Below are 22,500 nucleotides of genomic sequence, written 5' to 3'. Positions count from 1 at the left end.
GCGATTTGCCCCGTCGGTGCGCTGTACTTATTGCTTCACCTGAAAACAGTTGCTCTCGGAAAATCTGACCTACTGATCGACCCAGCATCTCTGCAATAAACAGACTATAATCTGTGGATGAAGTGAACTCTAATCAGGCCACATGCAGATTAAACAAACTGCGAGGAATAAAAACTAGATTAAAATGTTCGTGCCCAATACCGGAAGATTATCAGGACATTTTACCTCTTTAAATCCTAATTTATGTAGGAGTCAGGCTAAAGTTTATATGTTTTTAGCGATTATGTGGCATGGTAGATTTTCGTCCCTTCTGAGAAGATTCAGAGATCAGGTATTTGGGTTTAGCAGTTGGAAAAATACTGTTTCCCTGTTAATACACTCAAACAGGCTTTCTATTTATGTACCACTGAAAGGGTGTTTCTAAACTGCAGACAGTGGGTTAACATCAGCTGTCCGGTGTCACCATGTGTCTTGACACTTATTCACTTGCATTAAAGTAATTAAGATAATTTAAATAACATTCGATAATAATTGTCATCTGTGGTTTGCTTGATAGGAAAAGAGAGCTACCCGAATAATGCTCAGTGTTGCAGTAGATAGCTTTTCCTTGGGAGAAGAGAGAGGAATCACTGACAGCGCTGTTTGAACGTCTGGTTAGCATTACTGAAGGTGCATATTCAACAAATTATTCCCAATAATCAGATGTTAGTGATGGGTCTTTCCTCCACGTGTGTGTGCAGCATTTAGGTAATTATTTTGTACTGGGCAGAAGTCACAGAAAAAGGATCAACCCAAACCCATAAATCTTTTGAAGGCACAGCATTTGGGTTTGTTCACTTACCACCTGTGAGGCCAGGCAATGTGCAGAGGTCTCTGCTGATAGTCCAGTCCACTCAAGATATTAGAGAGGTTAAAAGTCAGACATTGCTTATCTTCCCCTTGACAAGGATTTGTACTTTCTGGTGCTTCAGCCTGGACTGGGGCTGCTGGTGGGGAGGGCAGCCCCTCGTGCTGTGTGGTGCAGAGTCCAGGCTGGGGCTCACAAAGTCCAGACTCAGGATGTGCATCACTGGCTTTCATTACAGCTCTGCTCTCCTGCTGCCCAGGCAGCCCCTCCGAATGATAAGCATCTCCACTCCTTTTAACACCAATTACCTTTTCCAAACGGGCAAGTTTATGCTCTGGCATGAACCTGGGAGGAAAAAGGAACAAAAACAACAAAAAAAATCTGTATGGTGTTTTTGCTGCATTAAAGTTTCACCTGACAACTAATTAAGTAATAGCAAATTAGAAGGTCAAATATGGTTGATATTTTATATCCATCTAAATGACAACAAGAATTCAGGAAGATACACTTTATTTTACTGAATATGACACCTGTGAAATAAAACAATGCATTCCTTAATGACACATGCATCAACAAAGAGAATTAAACTATTTACCTGCTAAAATAAATTAATGCAAACACCTCTGGAAGAAAGAGGGCAACTCTGCCAGAAAAGTCTTGGTGTTTTTGCCACCCCAAAGATTGGTAGCAATCCTTTCTCCTAGTTGTAGAGGCCTTCTTGTTCTTTACAACTATACAAAAGGAGGATGGAGCCAGGTGGGGATCGACCTCTTCTCCCAAGGAACAGCAACAGGACAAGAGGACACGGCCTCAAGCTGTGCCAGGGGAGGTTCAGGTCAGACATCAGGAAGAATTTCTTCCTGGAAAGGATTGTTAACCATTAGAATGGACTGCCCAAAGAAGTGGTGAAGTCACCGCCCCTGAAGGTGCTCGATAAATGGATGTGGCACTTTGGGCCATGGTCTGGTTGATAAGGTGGTGATTGGTCAAAGGCTGGATTTGATGATCTCAGGGGTCTTTTCCAACCTTATTAATTCTGCAATTTCTATAGCGACCAGCTGAAAACAATAATTACAATTTACAAAGAAAACCCTAGACTTGGGAGACAGGATTGAGTTGTACATCCATTCACAGGATAAAACAACCATGTTTTTTTCACGGGTGTAGGCAGCGAACACTAAGATGAGGAAACTCAGGCAGGGGTACTCGTGACCTTCCTGAGGTGCCACAGACAGTCTCAGACACCACGGGCTCTTCCACCTGATGTCCATGCGGCAGAAACCCCTTCCCAACAGCAGGATGCATTTGCACAGTTACATGGAGGCAACAGAACTCATATTTTGTAATAACATGAAATTTAACATTTTAAGCAGACCCAGTTTTAATATTTGAATTAAAATAGTGAAGAATTATGGACCTTCCCCAGGAAACACTTGAGTGAAGCTCTTTCATTCAACCATGACCCTTCTAAATTAACATGGGTAGGACTCCAAGCATGGCCACCACAGGTTCCTCAGTCTAAAGAGCTGCCTGTACCTCAAGTTAATTTGCCCACATATTATTTACTCATATGCCTTTCAGTGTGATTATGGCTCTCCCAGATAAGTAGAGACATTTAAATTTTTCATTTCCTTTTAATTTCCAAATGTTTACAGACTGTAGCTTGTTCACTAAAGCACTTACAAAAACCTACACTTGCTCCACTTTATCAACCTCCTCCACAGTTCTTCAGAGTTTTACTCCATCACAGCTCCTTTCTGGGCTGAGAACAAACCACTCCCTCCCCTCTCTGTCAAAACATATATACAAAAAAAATGAGGATCATTCACCTCACTCTGCAATGGAGCATCTTTAAATGTAAACAGACCCTTTTTCTTCAAAATCACTACTGAAATACAAACACACACAAGACTATGTGAGCTTTACTGCACTTGTGCTCTTGACTAATCGCTTTGAGGATTTTCCTTCAAACCCTAAATCTTCTTTCCCAAGTCAGCGCACTGCGTAACTACTTCATGTAATGTGTATTCTTTGATTTGGCTCACTATTCCTTCGCATCTAATTTTTGTTTTGTCGACAATAAGCTGCAATTTCAACCCACTGTCTAAACCACCTCTGAGACCTGCCTTTCTTCCTACTGCTCACCATCACTTTTTGGAGCTGCTCTGGAGATATAACCAGAAAAAGTTCAGTCACGTTAAAAATCCTCATCCAAATCCATTACCTGTGTTACAGATTTGTTGCGTTCCCAGATGGGCCTGAATTAAACCAGTTCCATCTCACCACCTTAGTCAGCCTCAGATTCTCTGAGTTTATAAGTACAAATTTGGCATGGCTGAATTCCATACACAGAATCCTACAACCAAGGAATGGTTTGGGTTGGAATGGACCTGAAAAACTATCTCGTTCCAAGCCCCCTGCAATGGGCAGGGATACCTTCCACTATTCCAGGTTGCTCCAAGCCTGCTCCAACCTGGCCTTGGGCACTTCCACGGATTCAGGAGCAGCCACAGCTTCTCTTGGAATCCTGTGCCAGGGCCTCACTGCCCTAGCAGGAAACAATTCCTTCCCAATATCCCATCCATCCCTGTCCTCTGTCCTTGAGAAGCCATTCCCCCTTGTCCTGTCCCCTCCATCCCTTGTCAGGTCTCCTGGAGGCCCTTTAGGGAAAAGACTCTGAGGTCTCCACGGAGCTTTCTCTTCTCCAAGCTGCACAATCCCAATTCCCTCAGCCTTTGGTCACAGCCCCAAAACTGGCTGCTGGTGGCTCCTCTGAAGCACAGACACAGCCCCGTCAGGATGTACTTTTAAATATTTACACGTGGGAAAAGCTGAAGTAGAAACTGAATAAGGGATTTTTCCTAAACTACCAAGTTCTGACTGCATTGAAAGGACTGATCCAAATTTAACTGACCCAAATTTAGCTAAGACATTTTTTAAAAATTACTGTTGTTAAGACAAATTGCTTGAGGTGTGAGGGGTCAGGCTACCTGGGCAGGCTGTATCCCCCTGCCTGTCTTTAATCTCCTGGACAACCATCCACTCACTGCACCATTTCTGTTTCTGAACAGGTTTCCTCCTTAGTTTTCAACCCTTATAAATCTCATCTGTCATTGCAGAATTCCTAATAATTTTAGATAAAACTCCACCGATTTCTCTCTGGAATATACTCTTTAATATCTTTTATTTAAGACATGTGTGTGCAATCAATTCCATGGTATTTACTTGTATTACACACACAGTATTCATCATCTTGACAATTTTTAAAAGTTTTAGAACACCATTTCACTTAACAGTTAAAAAAAAAAAAAAAAGAGAGACAGAGAGAGATTTATTTGATGGTTAACTTTGGAACAAGTTATCTGCATTAACTTCCATTGTTTTGGCATAAAGTAGTTCTGTATATTTTACTAACAACAGTGGAGACATGATAAAAGATGTAGGCAGAGAGCCATAAACAGCTCGTGCTGCAATCCATGGTGTTCATGGAAAGGCATTAATTTTTGGACTTTGATTGGAAGACGCCTCTGTGCTCAGCCACTTGGATTTTGCTAAATACAACAACGAATAAAACCTCGTACCTGAGGAGAACAATTTCTACGGCGGAAAGACCGTTGTAAATCATGTGTAGTATAAACTTGTCCACATGATTGGAATGATATAATGGATATTGGAGTCCCTAACCACCAGCTAATGTTCTTTATGACACTTAAATAAATGACCTGAAAATAAACTAATAACAACACAAAGTCATCTAAACCTGTTCATGTGCTTTTCCCAAAAGCATGCTGGGAAAAGACAACGTCTAGTTAGTGCATTTTTTGTGTTTACATTTTCTCCAGCACATTTTTGCTCCTCCAGACTCACATTAATTCTTCTTTTCTGCCACCTTCCAGAGGTAGCTCTCCATCCAGTACTTGCCCAGATCTCACTCATTTAAAACATCAAGAGCTTGCAGGACTTCTTGTATCACCATGATGGCTATGGAGAAACGACGCTGGAGCAGGAGCGGACACACGCTTGACAGAGTAACTATAAGAAAGAATGTTTTAAATTTTTTATATTTTATATCAGGAAGGTAGCAAAACATTACACAGAGTGCCCAGAGGAGCTGTGGCTGCCCCTGGATCTCTGGAAGTGTCCAAGGCCAGGCTGGACAGATTTTGGAGCAACCTGTGATACTAGAAGGTGTCCTTGCCCATGGCAGGGGGTGGAATGAAATGATCTCTAAAGTCCTAAAGGAACCCAAACTACTCCATGATTCTGTAAAACCACCTAGAGAGCCACCACAGCAGAGAAGTGGGAGCTCATTTTCGAGAAGGAAACACCATTTTTCTCAATCTTAGTTACAAAACACGCCAGTCATGCAAGAAAAATGCCACAACATTCTATTTTAAATATGGGAGAAGCATTTTATTATTATTACTAACTTGTTGCAGTGAACTCTTGCACATGTAGAACTTTCCAGAAAAAGAATTATCATCAAAGCTTACAAATATTAACACTTATATTTAAAACTTATATTAAAAAAAAAAAAAGGAAAATGTTTTACTTTTATGCGTAACTCATATATATTTAAACACTGAAGGCCCAGAACAAACAGTGAGGACTTAGATATCTAATTTTAGTAAGGCAACTTGTTTTCAAATTTCTTTTATTTATTCAGATTTTTGAGGCTCTCCAACACATTGAACAGTCAAATTTAAAACTTTATGAAGGCTCTACAAAGAGTAAGCCTTTACAAAGATAAGCCTTGAAAACTTTGCCTTTTTTGCATACTGGGTCTAGATGTTTAGTTAAAAAGATGGGTTAAATATTAAACTAAGTTCATATGTAATAAAAATTCAATATCCTGAAACTCAGAGTTTCAGTTTAAATATTTGCTACTGTGAGTAACAGATTTTTTAACTCACAACCCATATATTATGTATTTTCTTTTCATTTATGCCATAAAACCATGCTCTAAAGAAATCCATGTACTTTTCCTTGAAGCAGACACGTGTTTTTCCCACACACGTTTCTTTTCTGTAATATGTTGCCATGTTCCACCGTATGTGTTTATTCACCGCACTTTATTTGCCCTAATGAAAAGTTATTTATGGGGATTGGTTTCTTTTCCATGGCACCAAGAGTCACTTTGTGCACCATTTTATTAAAAACAACAACAAAAAAGGACGGAAGGGCCATGATGTCACTGCTCAATGAATAGAAACCACATTAGAAAGATGAACTGGAGTGCTGGTTTAGGTTAGAGCAAAAATTATACAACTGCCTCAAGAGACGGTAAGGATGGATGGAATAAATAACTTTTTTTTTTTTTTAAGTGATAAAAATTGTCCCTTCTGTAAATGTAGTTACATTTGGGTGCAAAGTTAGAATTCTGAAAGTCCAATGGGTTTTTTTTGTTTGTTTTGTTTTTTTTTTTTTTTAATATTGCCATTAAAAAGTTTAAAAATATTAGAATTAGGGAATGGTCTGAGTGGGAAGGGACTTTGAGGATTATCCCATTCCAACCCTCCTGCATGGGCAGGGACACCTTCCACTAGAACAGGTTGCTCCAAGCCATGCACACCCAATTACTGACCAAGCATGGTACAAATATCAAAGGGGTTTTTTTTTTTTCAAAACTTGAGAGTTTTGCTGATTCTATTCTAAGAAATAGACGGGGGAAAAAAAAAAAAAAAAAAAAAAAAAAAAAAAAAAAAAAACCCCAAAAAAAAAAACCAAGCAGGTTATTGGGTGCCAAACTGGAATAGATAGCAACTCCATTAGTATATACCTATTTATATATAAAATCATACATTTATATTTTTATCTTTGATATTATCAATCAGCTGATAACAGTAAAACTGATGCTGCTTATATTTAGTTACTTCTCAAAAGATTGCAAGAAATTACAAAACTGGGAGAATAGTCATAATTAATTTTTTTTTTTTTTTTTTCTCTGCAACTACTTCCACATTTTGCCCTACAGCAAAAAAATGTTGCTGAGTGTGGTCAGGTGTCCTGAAGCTGTACTCCAGCTCAAACCTAAAAGCTTGAAAGAAGATCCCCAATATTCAGGGAATTTGATATCAGGGTTTATTGAAGTTGTCACACACTTTCGGGGATCTAATTTCACTTTCTGATCTTCAGCAGTGGCTGTAATTCTTCATTCAGAAGAGGGAAGAGATTACTTGTCAGCAGTAATCTCTAACACAGATAATGCCATATAAATATTAGGGGCTTATAAGCATGGACAAGGATTAGGAGCGAAGAGAGAGAACAGAAAGAAAACTGAACAGAGCCAAGATTAAGCACTTGGGAAGGGCATCGCAAAAGAAAATCCAAGGTCTGCGGCTCAGCTTCTCTTCCCACAGCAGAATATGCGATTTCCTGGGTACAATAAGCATGGTTTACACTGATTTCCCTGCTTGAAAACTGCAGGATGTAGAAATATGAAATGTTATTACAGATGCTATCATTGTCTTCTCTTTTCTATGACAGAGGAGAAACTCTGGGAACCACTGATGTTGGAAGGCCCATCCAGCTGGACAGGTTTCTCAAGAGCCTCCTCCAGTCCAATTTTACCTCTCACCAAAGTCAAGAATGCAGTTTTCCCATGCAGATATTAAATAAAAAACAGTACGGGAGGGAGCTAAAGCTGACTAGGACATCTTCCTTCCTGGCCAGAGAGAAGAATTGGTGTGTAACCCAGACAACAGATAAACCAGGGAGGAATATCACAAGGTCTGACTTATTTCTGACAGAATAGCCAAAATAATGTTGTTTTAGCAACAAATTAGCTGAATGCAACAACCCTGACACTCCAGCTGATGCCTGATTAGCAGGCAGGATCCGAAGGTGGTCCTGGAGAAGAAAGGCTGGATCTAGACCAACCACGGGCAGTTGGCTTGGACTCAACTTGGTCCATCTGAGTGTGGAAGGAAGATGAGGAAAGTAAGAGAGATCCCAATAGTAAAGAGAGAAGAAGGCCAACAGGATAAGTCTCTTTCCTCCAACTGTAACTTCTACCTGTTTTTCCAAGTAATTTCTGAGTGAAATTCCTCAATATCCAACATCCACATTTGACACTATCAAAAATTCCCACTTCTAGCTAACATTTACACTTCACTTTCCAATCTATTTAACTAATTCACCAACACTCCTATTTTTTATGCTCTAAGATGTCATATCTGTAGGTCAGTCTAAGGAGCATGCTCAAACTGACTTCTTAGCCTTCCCCTCAGTATTACACTTGAATTTCTAACATTAAGATCCCTGCACCAGGTCCCAGCAGATCAGTATTTTAACAAAAGTGTTCTTCAACTCTCGTTCACAGAATCACAGAACGGTTTGGAAGGGACTTAAAAGACAAGTTCCAGCTCCTTGCCACGGGCAGAGACACCTTCCACTAGACCAGGCTGCTCCAACCTGGCCTTGGACACTTCCAGCGATGGGGCAGACACAGATTCTCAGGGCAGCCAGTGCCAGCGTGTCAAAAATTATTCCCCAAAAATCCAAAATGCAAAACACTAGCCTTCAGTGAAACAGGGAAAGTGAAAAGCAAAGTTCTCTTTGACATCAAATGAGACTGAGTTGGACCCTAAACATATTTTTTCTGAGTTCATGTCTTCAATTCTCTGAAATCCTTTAACACTAACTGCAAGAATCTGTGCGGTTATAATTTCTGTGCCCATCATTCTCCAAAAATGGAATGATGATAATTTAAGAGCTCCTCAGAAAGATAGTAATGAACTAAAATACATATTTTATAGTGCAGGTGAAAATAACTCATGTGTTTTTTTTGTGCAAGATATGAATACATGGATTAATTCATAGTTCAGAAAAAAAGTAATTTTCTCTATAATTAAATGCTAAGACCATGCAGATCTGCTGCACTGACACCACAAAGTAACTTATGGAGCCCTAAAAGTCCTCTTGATAACAACTGCCAGAAATTTAGAAATTGTTGACTTAAGTTCTGATTCTGCAGAAGTTCGAAAGAATGAATTGCACTATGGGGAGAAAAAGTTAGGCTTCTGAGAATTGCAAGGTTCTTGAGGCTCTTTAGGATTCTAAAGGATTGGTCATGTTCATTGATGTTTCCTTAAACAAAAAAAAACCTAGCTGAGCTCCCAACTGCTTATTTAGAGAATGCAAATTTCACAAAGAGTTCTACCCAATGCAGTACCTCCTCTTGCTAAATACAACTGGAAATGGGTGTTTGTAAACTGATATCACACCTGAATTTTTTTTTTTTTTCTTTTAATTAAACTAAACCCAGGATCCTATAACATATAATTTCCTGTTTTTTGGAACTAATTCTCATCAGGATACAGGGGATGAAATGTCCCCCCTTTAACCAGGCTGCTTTGCAACATGGACAATGCAGAAGGGAGTGCTATCATAACACTTCAATAGTTAAGTGACTTTATGAGAAAAATACTTCCAAATGTTTCCTAAAACCTTCCAAACCGCACCAAAGAACATTATCGTAATATTATGTTTCCCCATGGCCTCCAATATTTAGGCTTGCTATTCGTGAAATGATACTTGGATGAAAAATACAAGTTTATGTAATGTATAAACTGTTCCTAGAAGTAAAGTTGCCTTTAAAACGACTCTGTATAGATGTCAGATATCTTACATTTTCAATAGCCTTTCTGTATTAATTGGAGAAATGGCCTGCTGGTGCTTTGGGCAGCACAGGAATAATCTGTATTTCAGAACTGAGCAGTCACCCTGTGATCTTATTCCTAGCAAACACTGAAAACAATAACTGTCCTAACCGATTACATATCACGTTACCCCTAATAGATATCCATATTTCTTGCACAGTGTACATAATCCACATAAACTGTACACCATATATCAATACCATATTCCAGCGAATCCACCATCAAAGAGTTCGTTTATAGTAGGTTTTCATTTGACTCAGGGTTGCATCGTTCTGTACAATCATAAGCAAACCATTTCAGGGATTTTGTCAGCAAGCTGCTTTTTTGGCAGATTATTGGCAGTACATATTGGCAGCAAACTAGTGCAACTAAGCCCTTCTTATAACTTACAGGTAAATAATGATTTTAATAAATTTATGTAAAATGTTCCACTTGCTTACATCTGGTTTTGATAATTCACTCGCCTGCGCAAATGCAAATTTCAGTGTGTTTCTCAGGAAAACACATACTTCACCTGAACTATTTAACGTTTTCTCAGGTACCCCAAGAAATAAATAAGCAATGAAGCCTGCTTTCACGTGAAGGTCTAACTGGAAAAAGCTACAGAAACTAATTAAAAATAATAATAATATGCACACCAAAATTTAAACCACACTTTGTCAATAATACAATATTCAAATAGTACGGAAAATGCATTTTGTGACAGTTGTGGAGCTATCCCTGCCACAGGACATTCAAATTGGATGGTCCAGTAAACTTGCTCTGGCCCTCAGGACTTGCTAATGGAGAGACTTTGACCTCCACTTGAAAATGTGTCACTCTATTAATTTGCATTTTGCTTCTGTACTACAACTGAAGTTTACATGTGCAGCATTTGTATCTCAACCAGGCAGTGAGGACTAGAGAAAGTTCCAGGTTCTAACCCCAGCTTTCACAGTAGGTCTCAACCTCACTCATTGTCCAAATGCCAGAAGCCTCCAGTTTTCCCCTGAAAGGACCAAGTTTTTGTCAAAACGCTCTAAAATATTAACACTAGTAATAGCAGTGTCATTACAGGGGGGAAAAACCCCACAAAACCTTTGGACTCCCTTCTGGTATAAATCATGATGACAGTGATGCTGACCTATGATCCCTGATCATCTTGCTTTCAGCATCTGGGTGCCAGAAGAATCCCTGGGGAGTCAGAGTCCCTGGAAATTCTGTAAAACGCTGATGGTCCATCACTGAGATACCTGTGATATTAAAAACTGCACACCAACTGCCCACGCCCACTCTGTTCGTGGATACATTTCAAAGCTGTGTTAAATAACTGCATTGAATGGGGCCTGTAATGAACAGCCAACAATTAATTAAGCATCAGATTTTATTCGTGCACCGTTCAGACTAGGACTTGATGTTTCTAAGTGTTTATTCACTCATGGATTCAGCAGTTTAGGATTTTTTAAGTCTTGGCAATGTGGTTAAAACCCCCTCAACAAATTCTTGTTGAGATCTATTGGACATGCTGCTACAACTTGATGTTGCTATAGTGGACTTGCTTTTAATTTGATCTGTTTCAAGGATTCAGTATCCTTCCAGCATGTTGGAGACCTAAGGGCATATATTTGTATTGTTTAAAGGCAGGAAATTCTCTGAACTGAAATGAGAACATATCCCTTTTGCCTTTATGGACTTTTGTTATTTTCTTTTCCTTTTGGGGTTTTTGGAAACAAAACCAGTGAAAGCTGAAAGTTTGAACAATAGAAAATTACTTTCAAGGGAAAAAAAAAAAAAAAAAAGTAAAATACCAAGTATACTTTTATAACTTTATTCATACACTTTGTATATATGTAAATTGCACTTATCCAAGCATCAGAAAATACCATTCACAGCAGGGCCTTATATTGCAGCAGGATCATACTGGTTTTGTCATAAAAGACTGTGGACTTTGCTGTTTTATTCCTTTACTGCCTTGTATTAACTTGTACCCCACTGACTTCATGACAGAGCTGACTTGTTTCATGCTAACCACAGAACTAGGGCAATCACATTCCTATTGTAGGGAGGGAAACTACCAATCTTTGTAGCTTTTTAACTCATTGGCCAAAAAGTCCCACAACCTCCCTCTAATTGATGCAAAAAAAAAAGTAGGTCTGAATTCTGGGATAGGAAATGAGAACTGGTGGAAGATGAACAGGGACATTTAACCTGCTCAAATTAAGAGTTGGGCACATACTGCCTTTTAGGACGACTACAGCAGCAAACTTTCCTCCATTAGTTCTGTACCGCTTAGGGAAGTACTGGAGGCAGAGTGGCTGCATTAGCATGGAGACCTGATCCCAGCAGGATGCCTCAATCCCAGTGCAGTGCTGCACAAACACATCCTCGCTGCTTCTGGTGCTCAAACCAGCTCAGTATCATTATTGCACACAATGAATTACACTGCACTACTTTATAAGAAGAGGGTTATAGGTTATAGCCACGGTTATGGCTCTCTGGAACACTCCTGCCTTGGGACAGAGTGCAGAGACAACTAAGTTTGCAATGTAAAAGAAAAATTGCTGGAGGACAGCTCGTGTGCCACAAGCTCAAGTGCAGCCATTTCAGCAAGAGCCTGAACACTTTCCCAGCAGTGTTTCCCACAAGCTGACTGCTCCTATCGCACCAGCTTAGCAGCTAAATATAAATTACAGAGGGATGCAAAGCTTCAGAGAGACATTTGACACCCAAGACTCAGCTTGGCCACTGGATCTCTCCTAGCTAGTGTTTCTTCACTTGTTAATCCCTCTTCCTGGGCAGCAGCATTTATGACACTGGTGAACTGCAGGACTTGGGTTTATTTGCTTTCATTTGGCACAGCGCTTCGTGCCCAGCTCTTCTGCTCTGGGAGGTCACAACAGCTAAAGCAGGGATCACAACAAAACACAATCAGTCATCAGAATAAACAGCTGAGCAGCTTCAGCAGAGTCAAAGAGAAGAATGAATCTTACTAAGAGATTTGAAAGAGCACAAGGAAGTGGCTTTACATAAAGTGCTCGCAATAATGACTTCCAAAGGAATGTTCCTAACAGTCAGCCCTGGGGAATAAAGAGCTGAAGGGTGCTCATGATCATCCATGGACCATCTGACTGCGACATAAAACTGAAGGGATCTGTAATTACCAGGTGTAACCCTCCTGTGCTCTTTCCTGCAAAAGCAGGCAATGAAGAGAAATGCTCGCCTACCTACCACCCAGGCATCACAGGGCCCATCACCTCCCTCCTGGAAAAAACAGGGATCCGGAACCTAGAACCTGTGAAAACCACCATTACCCCAACTGTTCTTCCCCCTCAAACATTCTCTCTCATTCAGCCTACACTAATTCAAGAGTTTTGCCCAAGTACTCCAAGAACAACTAACTTTATACTTCAAAATACTGCAGCATACAGATGTTTAAATCATATACTCAACATGCACAACCAACCAGAAGCCAATGGTTTACAGGTCCTGTGTACCTTATTTTAAATCCTTCTGAAAGGGTAGTTAAAGATTCTTAGGGCAGAAATGACAACTAACTTCATGAACTGCACAGAAAATTGGCTGCGACACCACATTAAAAGTTATGATAACTAGAAGGTCCAGCTAATAGGAGCAGATGCACTGTTTGCTTGGCTGTAGCTGCAGACAGTATTTTTGGTGCTAAGATCAAAAGAACAAGGTGTTCATATAAATGGCATTTTATTTTGATCCTATTATGCTATATGAGCTTGAAGAGAGATCAAAGGAAAAAGCACCCAGGTTTCACTATTAACACTTAACATAACTCCAGTTGGAAAATCCTTTCCAGATTGTTAGTGCAATTTAAAGCCCAGCACGGTTGGTTTTTTTTTTTTTTTTTTGCTCTGTTAGGTTAATACACCTGAAGGCATGGGTTTCATTCCTCAACCACCTTTTCCATTGTGGAAAATTGCTTCTATTACATATAATTTCAGTTATTTTCATTTTAATGGCAGCAAAAACACACCCTAGCTTTGGAGAATGCCCTGGTCTGGGTTGTACCCTCTGTCCTGGAGAGCCAGGCTGCCCTGAACTGGTGACAGTATATTACAGAGTGTGCACGACAGTCAGGAAATTCAACACCATTGGAGTGAAGTACTAAAGTGTGGTTCAGCCCCTGCCAAAGCATACCAGCTTCCACTCAGAATGTAAACAAACCTAATGGGCCTTTCAAATATCTAAAAGTTCCTCCTGATAGCTGGCAAGAATTAATGTGCTTTAATATGTTGTATTGCTTATTATGACATTATCCAGGACTACTACTATTAATTAATGGTTCTATTGCTGCTTTTAGCAACCAGTGGTGTTGCATAAAGAAAAAAAATAATAACATACTGTATTTCCTACAGAGCTGAAGTATGCTGACAAATTTTAATATTCATGCTTTGAATGGAAGCTTCTCATTGATGATTCAGTAACTCAGGCCAGATATTTCAGCATTTCATTTCCACTGAATTTCTCTGACTTTGACTTCTAAGACTGCAGAAACCTGCTAATACACAGGTATCATTTATCAGACCAACTTTGGAAAAATCAGCAATCAAGGGGAAAAAAAAAAAAAAGTGCACACATCCTTCCCTGCCTTACCACCCCCTCCTCACTTGCTATTAAAGAGCTTGTGTTAAAAAGCCATTCCAAAGTTTATTATAATGCCAAAAAGTGGGCACTAATCCCACAAGAGCTGGCTCAGCTATGGCCCACCATCTTGAACACATTTATTTTATCCAATTCCGTTCCAAGGAGGGGGATTTGGGTGGTTGTTTTGGAGTTGAGCTTTATTTTTGACTTAATAACAGCAGATTGTCAGAGGCGAGGAGGTGGAAATGACTTTGGGAACGTGCACAGTCAATGCTAAATACCCACAGGTGAGCTGTGGCCTGGGGTGAACACGACAATTGTGGGTTAAACAAGATAAAAACGTGTCATGCACAGTCAGAACATGTTCATGTTACACACAGCAGCCAGCTGGCTATAAATCCAAGAAGTAAGCTGGAAAGCTTTGGAGTTTAAATGAATGAACACAGATATAAAGGGAAGAACGGTGGTTTGTCGCCATATGAATGGCTTTTAACTGAAAAGACTGGATTGCTTTCACAAGGGTTTGCCAAAACAGCAACCTTGCTGAGATGAGGAAAAGAATAAGTATGATGATTGGGACATTCCATATATTTATATTCTCTATTTTGTTTTGAGGCAGAGCAGTCTGATTCAGCGTGCCTGAACAATGATGACGTGGCTTTACATACAGGTGTTCCAGTGAATGGGGACACAAGTTCTTCGACAATACCTCTGCAGCTGATGATCCATAAACAGGATTAGTCTATTCCAGATTCAAATCACATGAGCTGAGCTGCGAGAAGCAGTGGATTGTTTTTCTTCCCACATTTCTAGCTCCAAGTAATTGTAGGCTATACCCTTCTGTACTCTGCATATGCATCCCTGAACCTATGGTCAGCAACCCTACCTGTGCACAGATCCACCAGACCTGAGGCTGCTAAACCAACACCCTCCTGGCAGGCACAGAGGGTAAGAAAGGCCTTTCTGAGATCTTCCTATCTTTTTATTTAATAAAGCTGACTAGCAGAACCTCCTGGATTATAAACCCAATAAATGCCCTAGAGTAGGTTTTCATAAATGAATGAGCCTGAGTGACTTGGGGTAGTCCTGTGCAGGGACAGGAGCTGGACTTCAATGACACTTTTGGCTCTTTCCAACTCAGGATACTAATCTGTGACTTTCTAGAAGTCTAATTACCACACTTGAACATTTCAGGATCTTTGCAAGATAAACTCTTGGTCTTTTTCCACCTGAGGCAGACGCAATTCCCTTATGAAACCAAAAACTGAGCTCTGGATCTTACTAACTCAAGTATGAGCTAAACTTTAAAGGCATAAAGTAGCTTCACACTCATCATCTCTGTTCATATTAATTTATGTGTTATACAAATTACACATATATATATATATGTTTTTACATAACTTTTCTGATATTTAAAAGCGGCTGTAATCTCCTAGGTTTGATGTACTCACTGTTGACAGAATCAGATGCAAACTGTAGGAAGGCTGATAACAGCTTTGCTCCCCAAAACCTTTCTCCTGTGTCTCTCAGCTGACTGAATGGGAACTGAGAGAGGAAAGAACAAAGATTTGCTGTTCTTTACAGTCACGCAACGAAAGTGTAGGTTAAGCACAGGAAGTATTTGCAGATTCCAGATATTCTGTGGACCTTTGTTGCTTTTCCTTGCATTCAGATCTAATCTGAGCCCCTGCACAGAGCTGGACTTTCATGTTCTGAGGTCCTTCACTAAGAGAAAACCCAACCCACTGTGACACTCAGGGCAAAGCAGACTCAAGAACTTCAGCTCTATTGTGGGCATTTATTCATGTTAATACATTAAGAAAAAAAAATGCTTCAACAAGAAGAGAAGGCTTAAAATCATACAAATAAATAAATCAAAGAAATTTAATATATACTCACAATATAGCAAGCCTACAGATTGAAAAGTTATAGTTCTATCTTTTAGGAAAAGTTTGGATAGACAGTTTGACGTATCACATCAAATATAACAACACTGTGTGATCTTTAAGTTTCAGGGGTTTAAAAATACTACGTGTTTCTTTTTTGTTCTGATACCAAATATGTCTATACCTCCAACTGATTCAAGTCACCACTAATAACCACTGCGATATTTTTAGGAGGTCCTTCAAACAGAAGAGTAGTATTTTTACTACAATTTTGAACAAGCAATAAATTGTGTTTGGTTCTTTAGCTTCAATCAAGCATCAATTTTGGATTATTTGTCTGAAGTCAGAATCCTTAAAATATGCCTTTAAAAAAAAAAATTAAAAGGCAATTTCTGGGGGAAAAAAAAATCCTCTCCACAATTTGAGTGCAATCAGCTCTTCTCATATAACTGGCTCTGATTTGAAGGTAAGGTTCATGATCAGATATATTTAAGGAGGGCTGCATGATTAATTTAAGAGGTGCCCCACCAGTATTTTCACATGAATAAGCATAAACAACATTGTTTTACTTCCATTATGCTGCTGTATCACCTTTGATTCTCACAATCATATTTGTACTAATATCATTCTGCCTTTCGCAGGAGAAGGGCTCATAGCAGGATGGGCATCTCAAATTTGTCAGTCACTGAGACCTGGCACTGAAAATAATTACTAATATGAATAGGCAAATATCTGGCTGTCATATATACGGAATAATTTTATGCCAAAAAAGTGTTAGGGAATTTTTAGCTCTCACAAGAGCATCCAGCTAATTCTTGATGGATCATCAGTACCTTTGGGTGTTTTCTGGAAGCGGACTCCTCATTTTCTTTTACTCTTATTTGTGAAGAAAAGGGAAGATGGAACTCTCACCAGAAAATGAGAAAAACATTAACCTCTAAGTCCCTCAGATTTTGGTAAACAGTGAGATCACTGGAAATCTTAGCTTCTGCATATGAATTAGAGGAGAATAATGGGACTGAGCAAAAAGTCATGGACTATGTTCATCAATATGTGCCTTTTATGTAAACTAGATTGTTAATTGAAAACCCATTTTCAGAGTCTCTTAAGAGGCAATCACCTTAAAATTAATCAAAGTCCTGTTTTGTCGTTGTTCTTTTTAATAGGGTTTGTGCTCCTTTGGATGCTCAGAAAATTGCTTGGAGCAGAGACTGGAACCAGAGGCTTTGGGTCAGGTGGGGGTCAGGCTTTGCTCCCAAGCAAAAAGTGAAAGGATGAGAGGAATTTTGTCAGGGGAAGTTTGGGTTGGAGATTTGGGAAAGTTTCTTCACTGAAAGGAGCTCACCAGTCACTGCAGCAGGTCACAGTCCCCAAAGCAACAGAATTTCAGCTCCCTTTTCTGTCTGATCATCACTATGCCCTTAGTTTTCAACCATTTCTTCTCCCATTTACCCATGGCTTTCCCTGTTTTCCATCTCTACTAAAGCTTCCTGTGTGAGGCACACAAAACAAAGTCCTCATGTACAATTTTGGGTGTTGTTTTTTTTTTTAATGTACCTCTCCTTAAAATATTCCTTAACTTGCTTCTTCAGTGCCTAGCAGTGACTCATTAAAAAAATAACCTCATAGTAGTAACACAGTGATAGATATCAAAGGTGAAAATTTGCCATTATTTTGCGCTCAAACAGCCTGAACACATCTTCAAACAGCATAGAGAGGAAAGGGCTGTATTTGTCTACAGATGTATTTCCTTAACATTTTTTTCATCACTTTACTTCAGCAAGAATGACCAGCTTAAATTTTTCAGTGTCTTCAAGGACCTTATTTCATGAATTTGTATAAAAGGCAGAAAAGTATATATAAATGTTTTAAAAGCAGCCAGGAGTTTTTGTGGAAACAGTGCCATTAGATTTAAAATACCAAGCACTCAAATTACTTCTGACACATTTGATCTGAGTCACTTTTGAATTTGCACCTATAAACAATAAAAAACACTGGTTCTGAAGGAGTCTGATTATTTCCTTTGCAATATTTTACCACAGAGAAGTTATTCTCTCTTTCCCCCAGATCTGACAACCATTCAAATATCCTGGGTTTGTTGCACACTAAACTAGAAATACGATCTCTACTTGGAAACTCCCCTCAAAAATAGTTTCTTCTGTCAATTCTCAGTAACTGCCTTCAAAAACAAGCATGACTATTGAACTCTGAAAGTATCAATGTTCAGTCATCTTCCTGAGCTTACACATCACAGCTGCAGGGAATAAAGATGATGAAAGACCGCGATCTCTCCCCATCGTTTGCATGTTTATCATAACCCTTTGTGATATTTAACTGGCACGGCTTTCTCCTCCTTCACTTCCAAAGGGATGAATCACAGACTCAGTTCTTCCAGGAACCAACCACTTGAGCTGTTCTCTGCACTTCCTTCAGCTCCTCCTCAACTGCAGCCAGCCCTTTGATTGACCCCACCTTTCATAAATGTTTAGCTGGAAAGTCTCAGCAAAACCTTGTATGAAGCCTCCTGGGAACGACTAAGCAACACCTAAAGCCCAGATTTGTAACAGAGAACTTCCCAGAGCCTCCCACAGCCAGTGGGATTTCCTCAGAGGCTGGAGGGAAGAAGAGTCACTGTGGGAAGCCAGATTTCTTCACTTTCTTATTCAATAATAATACATGTTTTCTTTAGACTGCTCTGAGTTACATAGAGGGTGTTAAAAAAAAATTAATATAAACTTAGAGGGTATAGTCTACATCAGGTACTTTTCATTATAATTAACTGTTAATTTTAAGTTACAACTTGCAAAAAACTAAATAAGCAAGCCTGAAAAGAGGCCTTGAGTTCCCTAAATTTATATGCAGATGCTTAGAGTGGAAACTGTCAGAATTCACTTCCTGAGTTAACTTCATCAAAAAATTGGAAATTCAGTGTCTGGGAGTCAACAGGAATACAGAATTTTCTGAATCAATGGAAAGGGCTGAAGTTACAGCCAAAGAAAATGCTGTGAATCAAAGAATCCTCAAACAAGACAAAGAATTCTCAAAACAGAAAACCACCTTGGAGTATTTTTCTGGAATTTCCAAACCACGGCTGGTCTCAATGATCTTATAGGGCTTTTCCAAGCTAAATGACTGTGATTCACCATCCAAGCTGTGACATCAGAAGTGGCTTCAGTGCCAGCACTAAGTACCATCACCTTATGGTCAAGAGATGCAGGAAGCCTCTTTGTCCCTCCACCTTCAGTCTCAATTTTTCACCTACTGCTATTTTCAGCAGTCCCTTGGCTTCACTGTCCCAAAAACGTGGTTAATTTGCCCTAATGCCAAGACCAGTGGTACCTCATCTGCTTCTGTGGCTTCCTGATTTTACTGCAGCACAACCAATAGAACAGTAAAACACATTTTTTACAGAGCAATATTTAAAAAAATCTGTTCCTTTCCTAAAAAAAGGTTTCTCTTAGGTATAGTGATTCCAAAAAGTAATAGACACTATTTTTAATATTCTGGGAATGTAGTCCTTTAACTCAAAATAGTCCCAGAATTATCTGCCATTAGCTATCCAATACAATTCAGAACCTGTGTCTAACTTGGAAATTTGGTACTTTTATCTTTGAGTTTTACAATATACTAAACAGTCTAAGTACCTTTTCATAGGAAGTAATATTTGTAGACTCAGCAATGGAACCTTCAGGCCAATGGCTTTCCATTTCTGAAATTCCCAAGCTCCCCCGAAATAATAAAAATTCACCAAGGCAGCAGCAAGAAAGCAAGTGGACACTTCTTCACGGAGTCTCAACAATAAACAGCAGAATTGTGCTACTCCACTGCAATGTTCCAAACCTAAATTGAATGGCAACATGATTGCTGTGGTTCCAGTTATGTTAATTAGGCTGGATTCATGGTTCATTGAGGCTGCAATTATGCTGCAAAGAAATGCTGCAAGCATCCCATCCTCCTGCAGTCTGCTGAGTGTGCTCCCATTCCTCTTGGGGCAAAATAGACTTTCTGAAGGGATTTATACACTGGAGTCACATTTGCACTTAGACCACATGCTTGGTGAAGATGCAATTAGATGACCACGTTTTGCAACTTTCTTCTTTTCCAGATTTAATAGGAAAAACAGCTTTCCAAGTTCCTTGGCCATTTTTTAAGCATGCTTTACTTTGCCAATTTGCATACTAAGCATACAAATTATAAGCCTTATTAGCCCCATTTCAACCATAGGGTAAGTAAGAAGGGGAAGAGTTTTGCCCAAAGTTATGCAGCTCTTCAGCAGAAAGAGAACTGAAGTAGCTCCCATCTTCTTACAATTAATGGTTGGATTCGAAGATCCTGGAAGGCTTTTCCAAACTAAATGTTTCTGTGATTCTTTTAATGACATTTCCTGACTTACAACTGTGGCTAAGACAGCCCCCACATCCAAAATGCAAAACCTTCTGCTCGAGAAATGATTTAAAAGAGAGAGGCATTATAGTCTCAAACAACTGAGAGAAGAAGACACAGGATGAGTCAAATTTGTTGGCCTGCAATGAGAAGGAAATAGTTTAACATGGTAGCATCTCCTCCTCTGGATGGGAAAGGTGTGCTCAAACTCAAACAGGAGTTTTCAAGCTACCTGGTTTTCACTGGGTTGAAGAGGCAACAAGAGAGGAAGATGACTTTTCAAGCAAGTAATCATTCTGGGTTTTGGGGTTTTTTTATGAATAAATCTACTTTTAAAACCAGTCTCTTCAGAGAAATACATTTTCAATGTTATTCTGCACAAAGAAGGATAATGTGGGATCAGGTGTCTAAACTGAACTCCAAAGAATCAAGTATCCTCAGAGCCTAATTTCTAGCTTCACAATGGACTTAAGCACTTAGAAGTTCAAGTCTCATTAAAAAACAACCACGATAAAGCCCTTAATTTTTTTTTTTTTTTTTTAATTTAAGCAGATTTAAAAAAAAAAAAAAAATTTGATACCAGCCACTTCAAAGCTGGCTCCCCAAATTCAGGGATGATTGAGTTTCCATAATACAATTATGGTTGGAACAAAGCTGGATTGAAAGCAAGGTTCAACTTTCAAACAAAGTCCCCAAAACAGTTGCAGATGATGTGCATTTCAGCTTTCTGATCCTCAGGTGACACAGGGATGATTTGTATTAGCAAGATATGCATTAGAAAGGGAAGGCAATGCCCTAACTAGAAATAACCATCTTTTCCACAGATGGATGGACATCCATAACAATTTAATCTAACGAGACATCAAGCTTACATGCCCATTTGAAAAATCGTAATGGCACTTGCCTGGCAGGTTTGTTCCTCGATGCTTCATTCAATGGCTGTTCCATTCTTTTGCCTTTTTTTAAACTAATATTATCACAGCTCTTTTTTCCAGATTTAATCTACTCGCACTTCTCATCCAAGCCACAGCTTCAATTAATACCGATTTGAGCCTTAACACAAAGAATTCATGCATTTACTGAGCTCTGGATCTGACTTTTAAAATGAGTTTAGCAACGTTTCTAAGATGAGGAACCTAAACCAGTTTGACACTGTAATCAGTCACTACATACACAGAAATCTAAAAGCACATCAGGAATACTGTTTAACAGACACTAAATAATATCAGATTGAGAAATAATTGTACTTTATGTAAGAACATGGTAAGAAATCTGTTTTCTGATATATTATTAGCCCAGTGGATCTGACTTGCAATTTACTCTGCCTACTTAGGCTGGAGTTTAGACACAACACAAAAAACCGATGTCGAGTCTCCCAGACAGGAACACTCCAAAAGTTTTATTACTCTCACTTGAAAGCATTACCACGGGTAGGAGAAAAACTAAATATTAAATACGCCATTAACAGGAAAATTATTTCAAATCAGCGAAACATGACGAGACCCAAGTATACTGTTTCTCAATTTCTTTTTCCCTAATGTACACTGAGGAGACAGTAAGGTAGTAAATGGCCAGGGTTCAAACACAGGACATAAACTATATGAAATTAGGAACAGCGTAAATCTTAAGAACAGCTCAAAATTCTGAAGAAAATTAGAAAAGAGCCTAATGTGAATTCATTACTGACTTCTCACCAACCTTCTCTTAAAAGTAGGCAAAGCTGCTATACTGTTAAATTCTACTAACTTTCAAGTTAAATATTGTTTCTTTTAAAGTTGCACTTACCAAATCTGCTCCCAAACTAAAACCAACAGCTACTTTATTACTTTGTCTCATAAGCCAAGCAGTAAACTAATACTGTAAAACACAAACTGGATATTTTATTTTACTAAAAGATGGTCTAATGCCTAATGAATGCCTACTGCTTACCAACTGAAAATTATGGAATATAATAAAAAAACCTTTTTTACCAATTCATTAGGCAGGCAAAACTCACCTTGGCAACCCAGGCTAACAACCTGTCTTTACTGGTTCTCTGTAAGTGTTGGGAGGAAGCATGAATTGGTCCCCAAAGGAAGAGGCAGGCTCAGAGGTGCATTAAGAACCCAGTTCCTAGAGCCCTTCTAACCAC

General features: G+C 39.1%; 1 protein-coding gene across 13 annotated transcripts in view; it reads right to left on the bottom strand.

Moving 5' to 3' along the window:
- GTDC1 (glycosyltransferase like domain containing 1) overlaps window positions 1–22,500 on the bottom strand; it is a 274,459-nt gene that overhangs the window by 136,467 nt on the left and 115,492 nt on the right. For 12 of the 13 annotated variants that reach the window (XM_040069039.2, XM_040069048.2, XM_040069037.2 and 9 more), the window contains one exon: window positions 842–1,192. In XM_040069039.2, coding sequence (XP_039924973.1) covers window positions 842–1,192 — 351 coding nt within the window. Of the gene's footprint in view, window positions 1–837; window positions 1,193–22,500 lie in introns of those variants that run through there. The other variant, XM_040069052.2, reaches the window with a different exon arrangement.

The sequence above is a fragment of the Hirundo rustica genome, chromosome 7 (genome assembly GCF_015227805.2).
Source record: "Hirundo rustica isolate bHirRus1 chromosome 7, bHirRus1.pri.v3, whole genome shotgun sequence".
NCBI lineage: Eukaryota > Metazoa > Chordata > Aves > Passeriformes > Hirundinidae > Hirundo > Hirundo rustica.
The sequence above is the reverse complement of the archived record's forward strand: the minus strand, read 5'-3'. Positions and strand labels throughout refer to the sequence as shown.